We start from the raw sequence: 18,586 nt of genomic DNA on the forward strand, positions 1-18,586 counted from the left end.
TTAAAGGCTATTGCATGAGTATCTGAGTAGATCTAGATGAGTAAAGTGATGCAGAGAATAGAAAGATTTTGAAACTTTAAAAATAGTTTTTCTTGACGAAAGTTTTGTTGCAAAAAGGGGGTCATAGTTTCAAGGTGAAATGTTGATAAAGATAAGTTTGATTCGGTTAAAAATTAAAGGCTATTGCATGAGTATCTGAGTAGATCTAGATGAGTAAAGAGATGCAGAGGATAGAAAGATTTTGAAACTTTAAAAATAGTTTTTCTTGACGAAAGCTTTCTTGCAAAAAGGGGGTCATAGTTTCAAGGTGAAATGTTGATAAAGATAAGTTTGATTCGGTTAAAAATGAAAGGCTATTGCATGAGTATCTGAGTAGATCTAGATGAGTAAAGAGATGCAGAGAATAGAAAGATTTTGAAACTTTAAAAATAGTTTTTCTTGACGAAAGTTTTGTTGCAAAAAGGGGGTCATAGTTTCAAGGTGAAATGTTGATAAAGATAAGTTTGATTCGGTTAAAAATTAAAGGCTATTGCATGAGTATCTGAGTAGATCTAGATGAGTAAAGAGATGCAGAGAATAGAAAGATTTTGAAACTTTAAAAATAGTTTTTCTTGACGAAAGCTTTATTGCAAAAAGGGGGTCATAGTTTCAAAGTGAAATGTTGATAAAGATAAGTTTGATTCGGTTAAAAATTAAAGGCTATTGCATGAGTATCTGAGTAGATCTAGATGAGTAAAGAGATGCAGAGAATAGAAAGATTTTGAAACTTTAAAAATAGTTTTTCTTGACGAAAGTTTTGTTGCAAAAAGGGGGTCATAGTTTCAAGGTGAAATGTTGATAAAGATAAGTTTGATTCGGTTAAAAATTAAAGGCTATTGCATGAGTATCTGAGTAGATCTAGATGAGTAAAGAGATGCAGAGAATAGAAAGATTTTGAAACTTTAAAAATAGTTTTTCTTGACGAAAGCTTTATTGCAAAAAGGGGGCCATAGTTTCAAAGTGAAATGTTGATAAAGATAAGTTTGATTCGGTTAAAAATTAAAGGCTATTGCATGAGTATCTGAGTAGATCTAGATGAGTAAAGTGATGCAGAGAATAGAAAGATTTTGAAACTTTAAAAATAGTTTTTCTTGACGAAAGTTTTGTTGCAAAAAGGGGGTCATAGTTTCAAGGTGAAATGTTGATAAAGATAAGTTTGATTCGGTTAAAAATTAAAGGCTATTGCATGAGTATCTGAGTAGATTGAGATGAGTAAAGTGATGCAGAGAATAGAAAGATTTTGAAACTTTAAAAATAGTTTTTCTTGACGAAAGTTTTGTTGCAAAAAGGGGGCCATAGTTTCAAGGTGAAATGTTGATAAAGATAAGTTTGATTCGGTTAAAAATTAAAGGCTATTGCATGAGTATCTGAGTAGATTGAGATGAGTAAAGTGATGCAGAGAATAGAAAGATTTTGAAACTTTAAAAATAGTTTTTCTTGACGAAAGTTTTGTTGCAAAAAGGGGGTCATAGTTTCAAGGTGAAATGTTGATAAAGATAAGTTTGATTCGGTTAAAAATTAAAGGCTATTGCATGAGTATCTGAGTAGATCTAGATGAGTAAAGTGATGCAGAGAATAGAAAGATTTTGAAACTTTAAAAATAGTTTTTCTTGACGAAAGTTTTGTTGCAAAAAGGGGGTCATAGTTTCAAGGTGAAATGTTGATAAAGATAAGTTTGATTCGGTTAAAAATTAAAGGCTATTACATGAGTATCTGAGTAGATCTAGATGAGTAAAGTGATGCAGAGAATAGAAAGATTTTGAAACTTTAAAAATAGTTTTTCTTGACGAAAGTTTTGTTGCAAAAAGGGGGTCATAGTTTCAAGGTGAAATGTTGATAAAGATAAGTTTGATTCGGTTAAAAATTAAAGGCTATTGCATGAGTATCTGAGTAGATCTAGATGAGTAAAGTGATGCAGAGAATAGAAAGATTTTGAAACTTTAAAAATAGTTTTTCTTGACGAAAGTTTTGTTGCAAAAAGGGGGTCATAGTTTCAAGGTGAAATGTTGATAAAGATAAGTTTGATTCGGTTAAAAATTAAAGGCTATTGCATGAGTATCTGAGTAGATCTAGATGAGTAAAGAGATGCAGAGGATAGAAAGAGTTTGAAACTTTAAAAATAGTTTTTCTTGACGAAAGCTTTCTTGCAAAAAGGGGTCTATAGTTTCAAGGTGAAATGTTGATAAAGATAAGTTTGATTCGGTTAAAAATTAAAGGCTATTGCATGAGTATCTGAGTAGATCTAGATGAGTAAAGTGATGCAGAGAATAGAAAGATTTTGAAACTTTAAAAATAGTTTTTCTTGACGAAAGCTTTGTTGCAAAAAGGGGGCCATAGTTTCAAGGTGAAATGTTGATAAAGATAAGTTTGATTCGGTTAAAAATTAAAGGCTATTGCATGAGTATCTGAGTAGATCTAGATGAGTAAAGAGATGCAGAGGATAGAAAGAGTTTGAAACTTTAAAAATAGTTTTTCTTGACGAAAGCTTTGTTGCAAAAAGGGGTCTATAGTTTCAAGGTGAAATGTTGATAAAGATAAGTTTGATTCGGTTAAAAATTAAAGGCTATTGCATGAGTATCTGAGTAGATCTAGATGAGTAAAGAGATGCAGAGGATAGAAAGATTTTGAAACTTTAAAAATAGTTTTTCTTGACGAAAGCTTTGTTGCAAAAAGGGGGCCATAGTTTCAAGGTGAAATGTTGATAAAGATAAGTTTGATTCGGTTAAAAATTAAAGACTATTGCATGAGTATCTGAGTAGATCTAGATGAGTAAAGAGATGCAGACAATAGAAAGATTTTGAAACTTAAAAAGTAGTTTTTCTTGACGAAAGTTTTGTTGCAAAAAGGGGGCCATAGTTTCGAGGTGAAATGTTGATAAAGATAAGTTTGATTCGGTTAAAAATTAAAGTCTTTTGCATGAGTATCTGAGTAGATCTAGATGAGTAAAGAGATGCAGACAATAGAAAGATTTTGAAACTTAAAAAGTAGTTTTTCTTGACGAAAGTTTTGTTGCAAAAAGGGGGCCATAGTTTCGAGGTGAAATGTTGATAAAGATAAGTTTGATTCGGTTAAAAATTAAAGACTATTGCATGAGTATCTGAGTAGATCTAGATGAGTAAAGAGATGCAGACAATAGAAAGATTTTGAAACTTAAAAAGTAGTTTTTCTTGACGAAAGTTTTGTTGCAAAAAGGGGGCCATAGTTTCAAGGTGAAATGTTGATAAAGATAGGTTTGTTTCGGTTAAAAATTAAGGACTATTGCATGAGTATCTGAGTAGATCTAGATGAGTAAAGTGATGCAGAGAATAGAAAGATTTCGAAACATGAAAGATAGTTTTCTTGACGAAAGCTTTGTTGCAAAAAGGGGGCCATAGTTTCAAGGTGAAATGTTGATAAAGATAGGTTTGATTCCGTTAAAAATTAAAGACTATTGCATGAGTATCTTAGTAAATCTAAATGAGTAAAGTGATGCAGAGAATAGAAAGATTTTGAAACTTAAAAAGTAGTTTTTCTTGAAGAAGGCTTTCTTGGAAAAGGGGCCTATAGTTTCAAGGTGAAATGTTGATAAAGATAGGTTTGATTCGGTTAAAAATTAAAGGCTATTGCATGAGTATCTGAGTAGATCTAGATGAGTAAAGTGATGCAGAGAATAGAAAGATTTTGAAACTTTAAAAATAGTTTTTCTTGACGAAAGCTTTGTTGCAAAAAGGGGGCCATAGTTTCAAGGTGAAATGTTGATAAAGATAAGTTTGATTCGGTTAAAAATGAAAGGCTATTGCATGAGTATCTGAGTAGAGCTAGATGAGTAAGGTGATGCAGAGAATAGAAAGATTCGAAAGTTGAAAAATAGTTTTCTTGGGGAAGAAAAATAATCTCCACGATACATGGAAAAAGTATTTCTTTGTCGAAATTTGCGCTTGGATGGGCTTTTGGTGCTTAAACAAGATTGTATGCAAAGAACGCTCAGTATTAAGATTAGTGAGTAGATTTTGATGATAGTCTCATGCAAGTTGTTAGTTTTTAGAGAGGCAAGGTAATTAGTGATAGATAATAATTCTTTAAAGGAAAAAGAATTTACTGCGATGTTGTTTCACTATCAAATTTTGTTTTGAAATGTTTGTATTGAAGAGTTTTTACTCAATGAATTTATTCCAAATATGAAGGTTATATTCCTGAAAGGGATTGTTTTATTCTTGCAAATAAGTAAATTAATTTATGTCTGCTTTTATAATCGTGAACATTCACTAATTAACATATACCTAATGCAATTTCAAGGTATATGAGATCATTAAAGGTAGATAGAACCAAGGAACCAAGTTTTAATCAATCTGTTTAATTGTGTAGTATTTTAGGCTGTATTTCTTGATTATAGGATCTTAAGACCGTGAAAATCTAATAATCTGACATCCTTTTTGGCACTTCTGACGTTTGAAATGCCAATTGTATTTTTGAATCTGAAGTTGTGACCTGTTTGGTTAAGTACAAAATTGTCTTTCATGAAAACAGGTTTAAAGTTGCAAAGGGACAGCTAGAGTATGTTAGTCGTATGGATCTCTCGTTATTTCTCTCTAGCTTATCCTGACTTCCTTTACCAGATAACATCCGTATCTATGGGGAATAATTGATATTCCATGGTATAAATGGATTTATAATGATCTTTTCCTCTGCTTTCCATTAATCTTCCTAACATTCTGAGAATTAAACCGTTTAGCTGCCTTTTCAAAGATCTATGAATATCATATCTGCAACTTATTTGAAAAGCTAGACTTTGGAATTTTAAGAAATCATTTTTGAGTGAGGTTAGGTTGGTCTATTTGTAATGAAGAACAGTAACGGGTGTTCGTATATTTGCAAAAAAGAAAGATGTTGGAAAGATTGAGATAGAAATCGGAGCATTATCTTGTCTGGTGGAGTAGGGTTTGAACTTTTTATTGAGAGTTATAGAGAATAGAGAGTAATGAAAAATTGGTTGAATGGCTTAGATTTCAGCATGAAGAAATATACTTTAGAAATCTTAGAATTCATTTCCGAAAAGGTTGGGAGGAAACAATGTAAAAGCGAGGAGACGTTTAATAGGTGATTAAATTGAGAACAAGAAGGGTTACCGAGTCAAAACCCTTCCTTTTGCTTATTTGATAGAGATCTGTTTTTTTAAAGGTTTACAAAAATCATCAGATTTCAAAGGTGTTAATATCTAAAAACTCACTCTCTTGTGATCCTCTACTTTTATATGCTGCATACTTGATGACATTCGTGATATTGCGACTAAAAAGAAGACCAGAAATTGCCTTAAATCACAATGAAATTAAAAGTTGTTTTTTAAAGAATAAAGAGCAAATTCCAGAGGCAGCCTCCGTAGAATAATCGGGAAAAGGGCGTAACCATTAGAAAACTTTTAAGGTCACACCCTATATAGAAATCTTTCTTGTAAAAATTTCAGAGCTACACGCGATTGATAGTGCTTTTTTCAAAGGTAAATTAGAAATTAAGAGAAATATGGCAAGTCCTAACTCAATTAACTTTTACTCATTTTTTGAAGAAAAAGCGTAATATACCCGGAGTAATGTTTGGACAAACGTAGGGCGTAGTAATCCTCACCGTCGACGTAATTACCCCCCCCCCCCAAAAAAAACCTCATTTTCGCCTTCAAGAGCTTATCAAACCAAGCTTGCTCAAATATTGCCAAATTTTGATGGCTGAAATTTCAAAAAGACTTCTAATACTTTGACATTTCGCAAAAATAGTTCTTTAAAAATTCCCTTTTGCACTTCTATTATTGAAAAACTAAAAACGTTTAGATATTGTCCGATGCATTTATATGCAATTTTATCAACAAGATTTCATTGATTGCTGTGTGATGGTGATGATGATGATGATGATGTTTCCATCTTCAGGGAAAGCCCCGCACAAAAAAACTGATTCTTCCAGGGAGTTCCTCCAGAAGAGCTATCGGCCAATCAGAGACGAGAGGAAGACAAATTTTGTGACAATCGATCTCTGTTTCACCAATCAGCTTCCGCCATTTGTGAGGTTCCCTTGCGACGTCACAATAGAAACGTCATTGACCAATCAGAATGTTTTCATCACGTGATTTGCTTAGCTGCTGCAGACCAAAACAAAATTTGATGGAGGATGTTTTCAGAAGGATGTTTGTGATCCGAGGAAATTTGAGAATTAGTCACCGGCCTGCTATCTTAATGGCAAAGAAATGAGTCATATGCTGGCAGAATAGTGAAAAGGTCACGCGGAATGAAGCCGAACGAAGGTACTCAGTCGTCTTTTAGTTGTGAATTTATTTCGATACACCATGGCCTAAGTTTTGGATTGATTGAAACCATATGCCAGTTATTTATCAATGGTTATCTTTGGGATAGGTGTTTGTTTTTCACTTCAACTTTTCCTGTTGATGGAGCCGAAATGCGATTGACTTCGTCTCGAAAGTTTTATTGTACCAATTCAATCTTGGAGATGGTTTGTTTTAACGAGGTCATATAACCCAGTAGCAAACCAAAATTAAACTTATAAATTGTGTTTCTTAAAAAAGGAAGTTTTTGCTACCAGTTACTTAGGCCTTCGGATCACAGTGATTTCTAGAAACATGGCCCATTCAATCGTGAAATAACTGATCTTTTAGAGAACAGAAAGAGGACATTCTTTAATCAGCTGAATTTTCCCCCATCCGTTCCCAAATAGTTCAGCTGCCTGTTGATGTCAGATTTCTTTGTTTTTCTTACTTAGATGATATGGTTTCTAAATAAACCTCGTTATTACTGCAATATAATTCTCATAGCCAGTTTTGAAAACCAGCTTCATTCTTGCCAACCCTCTACTATATTTACCTGCCCGAAAAACATTGTAAGTTTACACGCCCGGTGGTGCATTGGGAAACGTGAGAGATTTCTATTGATCAAATATTCTGAAGATTTTAAATATCTTCAAAATGCGGATTGCTTTGCAAAACCTGCAAGTTTGATATTTCAACCTGCGAGTCAAAAGACCTCGTTACATGAAAGATTTATTTTCCATGTAGATTTGTATTAATTGATCAGTTTTATGGAAATTACCTGTAAGCATTCTGAATAAAAAAATTAAACGGTTGATGAGCTAGAAAGTAATCCCTGTGATGAGGCTCTCTTATAGAATCTTAATTTACCAAAGCAATATAAAAGGCTTCACTTTTTTATGCCATGAGTAATTTATCTTCCTGTTTTCAATTTTCAGATAAGAACCCTGAAAGTCTAGACTATGAGGTATCACCTCTGGAAGTGTTTCAAGATGTTGGTGTTTTAATAGTTGAAGGCAGACTGCCAGAGTTTTCCTTCAGTGGTCGGCGAGAAGGCACCCACTGCTGGCCAGTCAGTCCGTTTTCAGAAAAGAATTGCTGTCATGTGGGCAGTGAAAATAAAAGATCAATGGTATGTCTTGCATTGATACTCAAGCAATAAAATCACTTGTCTTGAAATCTACTTGCAAAATTTAGGTAAATAAAGTCAACTTTGTATCTGTTTGTCCACAAAAGCAGGTTTTTATATGCAGTTTGCTTTCTAATTTCATGCAATCAACAGTCTACATACCAAAGCTTAGAAAATGACAAAACAGTGCAAATTTGTCAAAACCCCTTTTACTTAAACAGCAGAAGCATAAGGCAAGGTCCATCAAAATAAGAGATATAAACACGGACCCAGAATTAAGTGTTGGTCTCACATACATGGTTTGTTAAAAGTCGTTGAATGCAAGGATTTTCGCATATTGCATTCAGATGAAACCTTGTTTATCAACTGAAGTTGTGGCTTTACCAATAAAAGTATTATTTGATTATGTGATATGATACATGTGGTTGTAATGCTCTCAGATTTTTTTAGAGTTTTTCACTTTGTCCAAAAAGCAAGGGAATATTTGTCCCTAAAGGTAGAGCAATGCTATAGTTAGTTGTTAAAATCAGAATTAGGATAATTGAAAAGTTTCAGTCAAATTGGGGTTTTATGACTGTACAATGTTAAATTTTCTTCCAGTGCAATTTTGTCAAGTCAACTAGAAAGAGAATGGAGGATATTTGGAAAGGAACAATTCCACTTTTTATTGAAGTGCTTGTTTGTCTGGATAACTTGTTTCCTCATACTGGAAAGGAAAAAGACCCTTCTGAAATATACTTAGATTTTCTGCCTGATAGTCGCACCCAAGGAACATTGTTGTTGGAGCGATGGAAACTTAAACTGAATGACAAAAGGTATGTGTATCACCAGACATGCAGAGTTTCAATTTTGAAAGCCCCTGAGTTTTGTAGAAAGGTGGGATCCAGAATTTATCCTTCAGACACCGTTCCATATTGTTGTGTAGGCTTGGCCTTGTTAGAAAAAAGGTATTTTGATAGGATTTGGAAAAAAAAGTTGAGGGATTTGAATACCAAATTTAAAACCAAGAGCTTTTTTTGAAGAATGCGTCTGATTTCTGCTCTGATGCATTTAAGAGTGAGAATGATTCAAGTGCGCATGTCAAAATGTGTGATGCTCAGAATGTCTATCTAATGAGTAAATGTATCAGGCCTCATCTGGCTAAAAGAACACTAGATTAAAATTTTCTTGTTGGTTTAAATATAGAAATCACCAATGAACTGGACTTTTTTGACTGTTCAAACAACAAGGAGTCTTTTCAGAACAAAATTTCTTTTTCATATTGTTGAAGAATTTGTCCAGTATATCAAGATCTTCTGATGTTTTGCTTTCCCTGGTAAAGTGAGGGACACATTGACCCATATGGTATAATAAATATTTTTCAGCTCATTATTTCTAATTTATGTTTCACTTTTTTGTATTCGCAGCTTCAGTTCAAGTCCTTCATCATTTGTGAGCATCAATATGTTGTTACAGGCAGTGCGATCTTTTCTACATTTCTCACAACTAAGTGCCTGGTTGATTAGGACAGGAGGCAGAATACCAAGCTCTTTAATTTACAGGTCTGTTATTCCCATTTCAGTTTTTGAAGTTTCTGTTCATTTTTTGCTGTTTTGACTTATTAGATAGCTTTTATGTTTTCTATGATTCTCAAACATCATGGAAGGTATGGCAATTTAATATGTCTACATTATTTTTGTCGCAAAAGTACTTTAAAATACTTAACTACTTAGTAGCTAATTTTTTGGCAATATTTAATATTTGTTTATTTGTATAGCTATTTGATACTGTTTTTAATTTTCACAGGATAGTTAAAGAAGAGGATGTCCATCCATTAGATTTCATCTCACCCCCAGAGGCACACACTTTCCCACAAGCATTAATTTCAAGAACTGAAGTTGTTGAGACAATTGTGCACTCATTACCAAGGTTGAACCTGGAAACACTTATATCAATGAGTCCATATCGAGAGTTTAACTTATTAATTGAGAGGCAAATATGGATGTGCTCACATGAGAAAGCTGTACAAAAAAGTGAATTTGGAATGGAGATATCAAACAACTCAACTGATTCAGAGGAAACTCCTTATAAGAAAAAACTGACTAAAGGAAGTGAAAATGGATGTCAAAATGGCACACATTGTGATGTAATTTTTGTACCAGATCCTGTTGTACGACCACGGATTAAATTACAAAGAGAAAGAACAGGAAAGATTGGTGCAGCATTGAGGAAAAGGTTGTCCTTTGAATGTGATCAGCAGACAACACAGGAGTTACCAGGTTCACAAAAGTTTGAAAGATGGCAGAAAAAAAATGGGCCAAAGTGCAGAAGAATGTTTAGTTTTGAGGGAGGTGATGATAGAAAGAAAAAAACATTAGAATCTCGAGCAATTTCTTGCCAACAAGGTAAAAAATGTGAAGGAAATAGTGGTAATTCAGATCATGGTTTTGATGTTGTTATGTCACTTGAAGATAAATGGAATGCCAAGTCATCTAGAGCTGCATTGAATGAAGACAATTCTGTATCAAAAGGAAATATTCATAAAGACCAGGTTGCTAGTGATAGAAGTAATGACTGTCAGCTTGTTTCAAACAGAAATCCCACTGTAGAAGACTGCTCAAAGCATAAGATCTTTCACATTGGGACTGAAGATGGAGACGATAATGTGTTTAAAGACAATAACAACTGTAAGATTGACAACATGGTTGATACTAGTGAAAATGGCTTGGGCAGGCTTTCAAATGAAAGCAGGTGTCATTCACGTGAAAAATCTTCTGCAAATGGAGGAAAAGTAGTCACAAACAGTTGCAATGATGGTGTCAAATGTGATGACAGAGAAAGTGAAAAGCAATTTGATCTAAATTTAAATGTAGATAAAAACACTGCAGACAGTGCAATAACTAAGCTTGAGTCTCAGGTTAACAGTTTATCATTTGCTGAGCAAATACAACAGAATGGTAACGATAAAGGTGGGAAGAGTTCAAGAATTCAAGTTGAAAATGAAATGGAATCATCTCTGCCAGATGGAAAATTACATTTAGGAAGGTGTTTTTCTTCAGCAAACTTCTCAAAGAATACCAAAGAGAAGGTAAGGTATTCTTTTCGACAACATATATATTAGTTTTTCACTTAATGAATCTTAAACTTGCTTTTAAAAACATTTATGTCAGGTTTTTGCATTTTGAAATAATTTTTTTGTAATTCTTAATTGGAAGTCTGAAGAATCAATGTTTATTTGGCTAGAATGTAGTCGATTTTGTTGTTCTCAATTGCTCCAATGATAACAACAACAAGCCATAACCATTAACTTGCTAGATTTGAAAGAGAGAAGTAGAATCTTCAGTTAAGAAACTGTTATTGTTTGCCAAAGACCAATTTATACAAAGATAATTTTTCTTCTGAAAAAAATGAGCTTTTCCTATTGTCTGCTTATAAAGCCATGGACTTAAGCCAGATAGATTGATCTTAATAAGAAAAGTTTCAGTTCTTCAGCAGATACTGATTTGTACTTGTCATTTGTCGCTTTGCTTTCCTCAACAAAAAGGGCATCTCCCAGTATTTCTGAATACATAACTTTTTGGGTGTGGTTCAAAGATCTTTTTCTCTTGGTTCTCTAGCTCTTACAGTGATGACTGCAATGATTTTTTATAACAATCCTGCTTGACTATAATTCATTTTGTTTCAGATGCGCAGATCAGAGTCTTACACAGGCGCGAGGCCCATTCCCTTGGCAACACGACTCTCTCTAGGGGCTTGCACCATTCCTGTGTTCCATGCAAAAACCGGTCTTCCAGTTGCGTCCAGTCCGGTAAGTTAGTTCTTGGTTTTTGTCATACTTGATTATATGTACTTTTTGTTATTTCAGTTTTTTCAGAAAATATCTTTTTGAAATTTCGGGCGTGGAAAAGACAGAAAGAGGTCTTATCAGTTTTAAAAACTTTAACTGCCAGCAGTCATTCTGCTCAGCTGTTTCAGGATTAAACTTCCTTTTTCGTAAGTTTGTAGAGATACTTAGAGTTAAAGCTAGCATATGCAACCTACTTTTCAATAGTCTATTTAATGAATCTGTTAGAAACTAAGATGCAATCATATAATTCACAACATTCAGGGTTGAATCTAAAAATGCATCCTTCTCTAATAGCTTTTAAGATCTTTGGTAGCCCCTCAGTCAAAGGACTCATTGCCAGGAGGCCATGCTAAAATATGCAGAAACAATTTATGCATAAATAAGATATTTTATGCAAATGAATTGAATAGGAAGATTTTTCATGAAAGCATGAGCATTTTATAGATTTCATGAAATTCTTTTTTGTAAGCTTATTCTAAGGCCTTTTTATTGAAAACCAATCCAGCGAGTTTCGCACCCTGGTAAGAGAATATTTTCTGTCCTGTTGTCTTTTTTGGAAAGGGGGATGCTTATGGCCCGAAAAGGTTAATTTGCTTCAAGGATTACCTCAAAGTTTTGTTGTTTATCTCTGAAACGGTATCTGAAATTGTTGTATACAGCGTACTCTCGTAACCAATTTTTGAAAATTTTTCAGCGCCCCTATTACCAACTGCCCCTCCTTCAAATTTGCTCTGGATCCGCCCCTGGAACGGGATTTTAGTAATCAACTTTGCCGCTCTTTTTAACAATACAAAAAAATATAACTTTCAAAATAATTTTGCAACCTTCTATAGTTGATGCACCAGCATTACCTAAGACAGGGCAGCAGTAACTGGCAGCCTGAATAGGTCTTTTATTAACAGGCTGCTATTCTAAATGCCAGTCTAAAATGTTCTTAACAAGGTTCTTATATACGTACAGGCCTTGGACACATTCACAATGTTTTCCACCGCAAGAATTCTAATGGACACACTTAAACTAGCTTTGTTTTTCGTGTTAAATTTCAACCAATCAAATGAATTTGTGTTGTTAGATTGTCCAATTAAAATGCGTCATACCATAACCTGATTTACTCTAAGCCGGTTTAATTTGCCAGTGTGAATAGGGTGTAAAAATACCATTCTAAAAACCCTTTTTTCCTTTTATATATATAAGAATCCTTCCAAAGTTCAGCCTCTTAGGGGTTCTTAATGATGGGCTTCAAAAGATTAATTTTCAGCATCAAGGTTCTTATAAAAATGGTTCTTTTATGCGGGTTTTTACTGCACCTCTTGAAATCCTTTTCATCACAGTAACAGTAGCTGTCTATTAAATTTGTTTTTGCAAGGGTCGAGTTTTTACGTTTTTTGCAAGAAAAAAGCACTAAATCAGGATTTATATAAGAATGTGCTTTTCCTTGTTGTGAATAGTTTGTGTAAACATTAGGGTTCCTTCGACAAGCAGTAATCTTCTTAAAGAATCAAATTGAAATGGAAAGTAGATTTAACTATTTCATGATAGTGGCGAATTGCATCGAAAAAAAGATTGTGATGATTTCACTGCATGTGGTCAGGGGCGGATATAAGCAACAATGATTGGGGGGGGGGAGGTGTTAGACACTAATTTTGGTGGCACACCCTTCAGGTCACTGGTAAATGATGGAAACGCCCGTTTTTAAAATTTGGTTTTCAACTTTAAGTTAGAGACCATACAAAGCAGTGGCGTAGCTAGGGTTGGAAGATTGGTGGGGCAAAGGGGAGAAATTATTTGCTGACCAGACCCCTAAGAATTTGGGAAAACACCCGTCTTGTAAATGCGTTTGGAAAAGCTATGGCATTTTACGTGGCAATTCCCCTTTTTACAACGTCATATGAAGCGTTTTGTGGCTGACCATATCCTACAACTGTCTATTTCCTTCACCATTCCACTAACCTTTATATCCTGAATAGTGTAAGGCAGGGAAGTACTAAACGTAAAAAGTGATTTTCCAAAGTTGTTATCAAATATCCAAAAATAGTAAACAGTGTTCAAAAGTTTGAAACCAAGTCCGTTTTCCATGGAGCGAAATCCACGAGAAGCATTTCAGAATTCACTTTTTTAAGGATTGGATTGCTTTAGCATTTTATTTTCTTTTTATCGGGAATGTCTCAAGAACATGAAGAACTTTTCTATACAAACGAGGGGAAGTGTTAAACATTCTGTACAGATAGAGAGGGGGGTCTCCTGTAATAATAATAATAATAATAATAATAATTGAAGCTAAATCTCCTATTCTCCTGTCGCACCCCCTACACCCCCCCGCTAAATCCGTCCCTGCATGTGGTGGCTACAAAATATATGGAGTTGGACATATCATCATCGTTTTTATGAATTCAATGATTTGGTGTGTCGAAACAGAAAATGTTTGGCAATGTTGGTCTTCGATGGGCATGCATTTAACTTTTATCTAGGGCAAGTTCGGATTGGCAAAGAAACTTTGTAAATCGGCCGAATTTAATCAGCGCTAATTAGAATATGCAGAGGGCTTTTAAAAATGTATCAAAGGTCGTCAGTCAAATGGAAGAGAAATTTCGAAAAGTAAAAAAACTTGTTATAAGCCCAACAGGAAAAGGCTTTGAAATTTGGTAGATATTGAAAGTGCTCTGAAAAAACCACCGAAACAGAACTAAGCTTGTAAAACTTACAAATTCTTATGGTTGGAAAATAGCAACACGTCTTTTTGAATGCATTCAAGATTTGACAAGCAAGCTCGCTAAAATGGGTTCGCAAACCTTCCAAAAGGCTCACGAAAGAGCGACATAAAAATACTTAATATTTCATCTAAGGCCGATGCAAAAGTAGGAGAAAAAGAGAGTCAAAGATACGGTTTTAATAAGACAAAATATTTTATCAATATAGCAATATTTACCTTGGTTTTCTCGCTGCGACTGTTTCCTTTCAAGGTTTAGTTTTGATTTTTAGCAAAGAACTAGGCCATCGCAAGAAGCGTGGCGAGATTGTGGAATCCCCTGTGCCCCTCTCGCAATTTACAAAGGTTCTTTCACAATAGACATTGCCCCCATGCGAATTGCTCACTGTACTGTTTTCAATACAATGTTCGATTCTCATTGAACTGGGCCACTGGGAATGGTCCCCTAGGAATGGTTTCTAGATGAAAATGACAACATCTTATCAATCAATCGAAGCAACTAAACGTCAATATGGCCCTCTTTTCATCTTTTGTAAAAATGTTATATTTCGAGCAGGTCTTCCTACTAATCTTTTTTCTCCATAAAAGATGAGATACTCAAGAAATTTTTTAACGATGGTCGCTGATAGATTGAATATTTTCAGCCTTAATTTCAAAATTGTACGTTTTTTGACAGGAATACCAATTTTAGCAGAGTCCAATATCAAGATGAGAACAGTTGCCATTTTAACTTTTGTAGTGCCCCCTGTCCCTGGCAGCTTTTTGATTATTTCAATTTTATCACAGGCGCCATTGAGAAGGCCCGAGAAGGCAAAAAACGGCGATGAAAATGGAAATGAAAACGGGACATTGCTGTCGCCAAGGTAACTAAATCGTCATCTGCAACTTTCGCGCGCAATTTTTGGGAAATACTAGAAATGTCCAATGACGTTTTTAATCCACTTTCTATTGTACCATGTTGCTGTTTTAGCTTTATATGCTAAATATTTAATAAAATTGAATTATTTTTAAGCGTGGAAATCAAGAAATCTCGAAAGTCTTCCTGTGAATATGGCGGGCTCCAAAGCAGCAAGCTCCTGAGCAGAAGTGCCCCCGCATCTACGCGTCTTCTCGGCAACTTCGAGGTGCGAAACACCCTTTATTCTGAGCACCCCTTTGTACACAGACCCTTGTACATATAGCTTACAGAAATCACGTGAATCTTATGTTTCTCCATTTTTCTCCCTTGTTTTCTCTTTATGTGTATTCGCTCATGCAAGGTCGCGATTTCAACTGTTACAACCCTAGGCCCAAATTTGATGGATACCCCAAGAACGGGGTGATTTATATTAAGTAAAGATTAGGAGAGAAATTTCGAAAAACTGAGCACGTTTTACAAGCACACTAGATGTGTCAAGAGAGTGTCCCAATTATGGTTTCTGCTCTATCGTGACATATCGTTTGTATATCTGAAGCTCAGTAGGCCCAGGGATAAATGAGACACTATGTAGATATGAAGATAACCTGCAGTCGTACTCCGAAGAAAAGCAATTGGGAAATTAGCCCGTTGAAACTTGAAGGGTTTACCTTAAGCCGCAATAAACATTACAGGAGCTAAAATGTTTCCCTTGCCTAAAAGTGCTTTTACGCGTTGAAATTAAATAAAAGTTGATATTTATAAAATTTTAATTTCCCAGACATTTCCAATCAAGTTTTAGTCTTTCGCTTTACTTTGCATTTTTAAATTCTAGGAATCTGTTTTAAAAGGACGAATTCCTGTTTTTGGAACTGTTGAGGTAAATTTTACCATGGTTTATTTGACAATATTTTTACTTCTCAATTTTTTATAAAATGTTTTTTAAGAATAAATCTATTCTCCATGTATGTTTTTGGTTCTTCGTTTTGTCATAAGTTCCAGTGATCTTGTAATGACTGCTTACATGCTATGGAAAATAACCCTTTCAATCTTTGACATGTCCCCTTTCTCAAGTTTTTATCGTTTCTTGAACATCTTTTAGGGTTTCACAGCCGAAATTGGTGCAAGTGGTTTGTTTTGCCCCAAACACATCACCTTACCGATCAAATGCCAATTCTTTAGGACATCTGATGACAATGCCCCCTCACCTTATATGGTAAGTGCTAGGGATGTTTTGCATGACTCCCTTTCCAAATGCTACATCCTTCACTCCCTCTTTGCCTTGTGCACGTCAGGTCACAATGTCACGTGGTCTTTTTTCACCTAGGGGCACATTTCGCTGCGAAACTCAAAAGGCAAAAAAGGCTATCATGTGCCGCGCAAGGGAACAATTCAACTGGTGAAATATTTTCTTTTTCTTTTTTGACTTTTAAATCACTTTACAATTGGTTTGTTCTGTTTTTTCGTCTAAATTAAATTGAACCAGGCTCATATCGGCAGTGCCAAAGTGAGCCCCAATTGGGCCTGATGCTGTACCACAAAAAGGGCATTTTTGGTTCAGGAAAGTTCTCGTTAGTTTTCACCGGGGTCTGTTTCAGGACGCAAGGTTGAAAAACGGCCAAAATTATTGACTAATTTTCTTCTATGCTCGTTTATCACTAATCAGTCCAAATGGTATTTAGCAAAAACTTCTTCTTCACCATCTACATCTGTTGATGTTTCTACTTGTCTGATTGTTATTTATTTTTTATTTTAATATAATCAAATGTATGTGATTGATCAAAACCATGAACCTATCAATCGAGCCATTATTTTTTTACCCATACATGGATAAAAATGTCTGCCTGGCTTTTGGCCACAGCAAACTTTTAATATGATCTTTCTGCATTTTCGCATTAGTTTGAAACATAAATTTGTGTGTAACTTTTGTGTTTTCTTTCGTAGACGCTTTTCAATCCAAACAAAACCGTTCTCAAGGTCTTCGTCGTTTTGTACGATTTCATGGACATGCCCGCAGATTCGCATACCTTCCTTCGCCAGAAGATTGTTTCGGTCAAAAAATATTCAGATGACAAGGTGAGCTAATTTTCAAATTTTCCTTTACGTAATTTTGTTCTAAGCATTTATTTCGTAAGCATTTGAAAGTCATAAGAGACAGGGAGTATAGTTCTATTGGGAGGCATTTGATGGAAAAAGGTTTTCTCTCTCTGTGATGCAACTTAGAGCAGAAAAAATTTGAGATATGTATCTATGTTAAGCATATTTTGTACAATTTTGGTTCTACCCTTTTGCCATTTGTTTGTCCGAATTGCTATGTCAATGCATGTAATTGGAGAATTTTCAAGCATACCAGTGTCACGAAATCGTGTTTTTTCTGAACAAATAATTTCTATTTTTGTTTTTCAGGATGAGCAGCAAAATCTTCATTATTTGGTTCATTTAAGGTTCGTCCTGCCTTCAATGGATTGTTTTGTTTTTAATTTCCTTATCAACTCTTTCGCTTTTTTATGGTAACTTCAGTATTTTATCTTATTTCTGTGTTCGCATAATGTAATTGATGCAACAGAAACGGAGTTGTTTCTGTTTTCGTTGATAATTTCAAATTCTCTCACATCCTAGGTTTGCTTCCACCAAGCATGATCGGATCTACTTGCACACTGATGTCCGAGTGATCTTCCCGCAGCAGACTCCGGACACGACCGGATCGAATCTAAAAATATTGACCTATGGTCCAGTGGAGCCTAAATACACGCCAAGAGATCGGTGACAACCCTGCTTATCTTAGCCTTATTTATACAATGTATATTTGCATCCAATGATATTACTACACCTTAATATAGAATGTATGCCTGTTGCTTGTATACCATAGTTTATAATAGATCGTATGCCTGTGTGTACGTCATACCAAATCTTAGACCATATGCCTTAAGCTTGTATGCTACTTTATAAAAGGCCTTATGCATGTTAACTGTGGTTGCTCCATTTGCTAGGCGTTGCCTTGCTTGCTTGAATGTTGCCTTGCAGTTATCGTTGCAGCCTCACCACTATGTACTACACTCAGTGGAACAATTAACCATCATCGCAGGTGTTTTGTTTGGATCCATTTAGGTCCCGTCATTTTTTCACGTGCGCCCTCTGCACGGGCTCTACCAGGGTCCTGGTGGATCTTGGCGGGTTAAAATGGCTTTCCGATTTCACATTGCCATTATGATCCAATCAAAGTTTGTTTAGTTAATTTTTAATGAATTGCAGCTTAAAAGATGGACGATTCCAAATGATGTTTCACGGCAAATTTCTTGAACATTGCAAATGTTTTTCTTCTGGTGAGGTTGAAGATACTTGTTGTCTTGATTTCAATCTTGAATTCTTAGTTTGTATCGAATTATTCATTATTAATATATGCTAATGTACCCAAGTTGTGTGCGTGTGAATAATTAGGCAATTGATGCTAATGTATTTAGTTTGTTAAGTCTATTATGCATCTTTACTTAGGAATATTAAATTATTTATAAATGGTTAGGTTAGCTCTGTACAATCTTCGATTTACTTGAATGTTAAAAAATTTTTGGTGTTGAATTTTTTTTGCTAATGGCAAATGAAATTTATTTCTTGTTTTTCTCTACAAAAACCCAACCATTCAGATTTTGTTCCTCTCGCAAAGCATCTTGGAAATATGGTAAGCAGGCTGCTTTTGCAGGAGCTGTTCC

At 34.8% G+C, this 18,586-nt stretch overlaps 1 protein-coding gene across 1 annotated transcript; it reads left to right on the top strand.

Annotated features, from left to right (window-relative positions):
• The first annotated feature begins 6,138 nt into the window (after positions 1–6,138).
• LOC135690272 (atos homolog protein A) lies at positions 6,139–18,480 on the top strand. The gene is made up of 14 exons (XM_065207782.2): positions 6,139–6,304; positions 7,261–7,454; positions 8,052–8,266; positions 8,858–8,992; positions 9,237–10,518; positions 11,116–11,238; positions 14,771–14,847; positions 14,997–15,108; positions 15,715–15,759; positions 15,982–16,095; positions 16,207–16,278; positions 16,824–16,955; positions 17,286–17,323; positions 17,499–18,480. Exons 1-14 carry the CDS (start codon positions 6,289–6,291, stop codon positions 17,644–17,646), a joined length of 2,703 nt encoding a protein of 900 aa, XP_065063854.2. The 5' UTR covers positions 6,139–6,288; the 3' UTR covers positions 17,647–18,480.
• Positions 18,481–18,586: the final 106 nt, after the last annotated feature.

The sequence above is a fragment of the Rhopilema esculentum genome, chromosome 1 (assembly GCF_057945365.1).
Source record: "Rhopilema esculentum isolate cy_ngs chromosome 1, ASM5794536v1, whole genome shotgun sequence".
Lineage (NCBI taxonomy): Eukaryota > Metazoa > Cnidaria > Scyphozoa > Rhizostomeae > Rhizostomatidae > Rhopilema > Rhopilema esculentum.

Coding starts and splice junctions, on each gene's coding strand:
- LOC135690272 (XM_065207782.2), top strand. Junction 16,096..16,206: donor ATGCCCCCTCACCTTATATG/GTAAGTGCTAGG, acceptor TTTTTCACCTAG/GGGCACATTTCGCTGCGAAA. Junction 16,956..17,285: donor AAAAATATTCAGATGACAAG/GTGAGCTAATTT, acceptor TTTGTTTTTCAG/GATGAGCAGCAAAATCTTCA.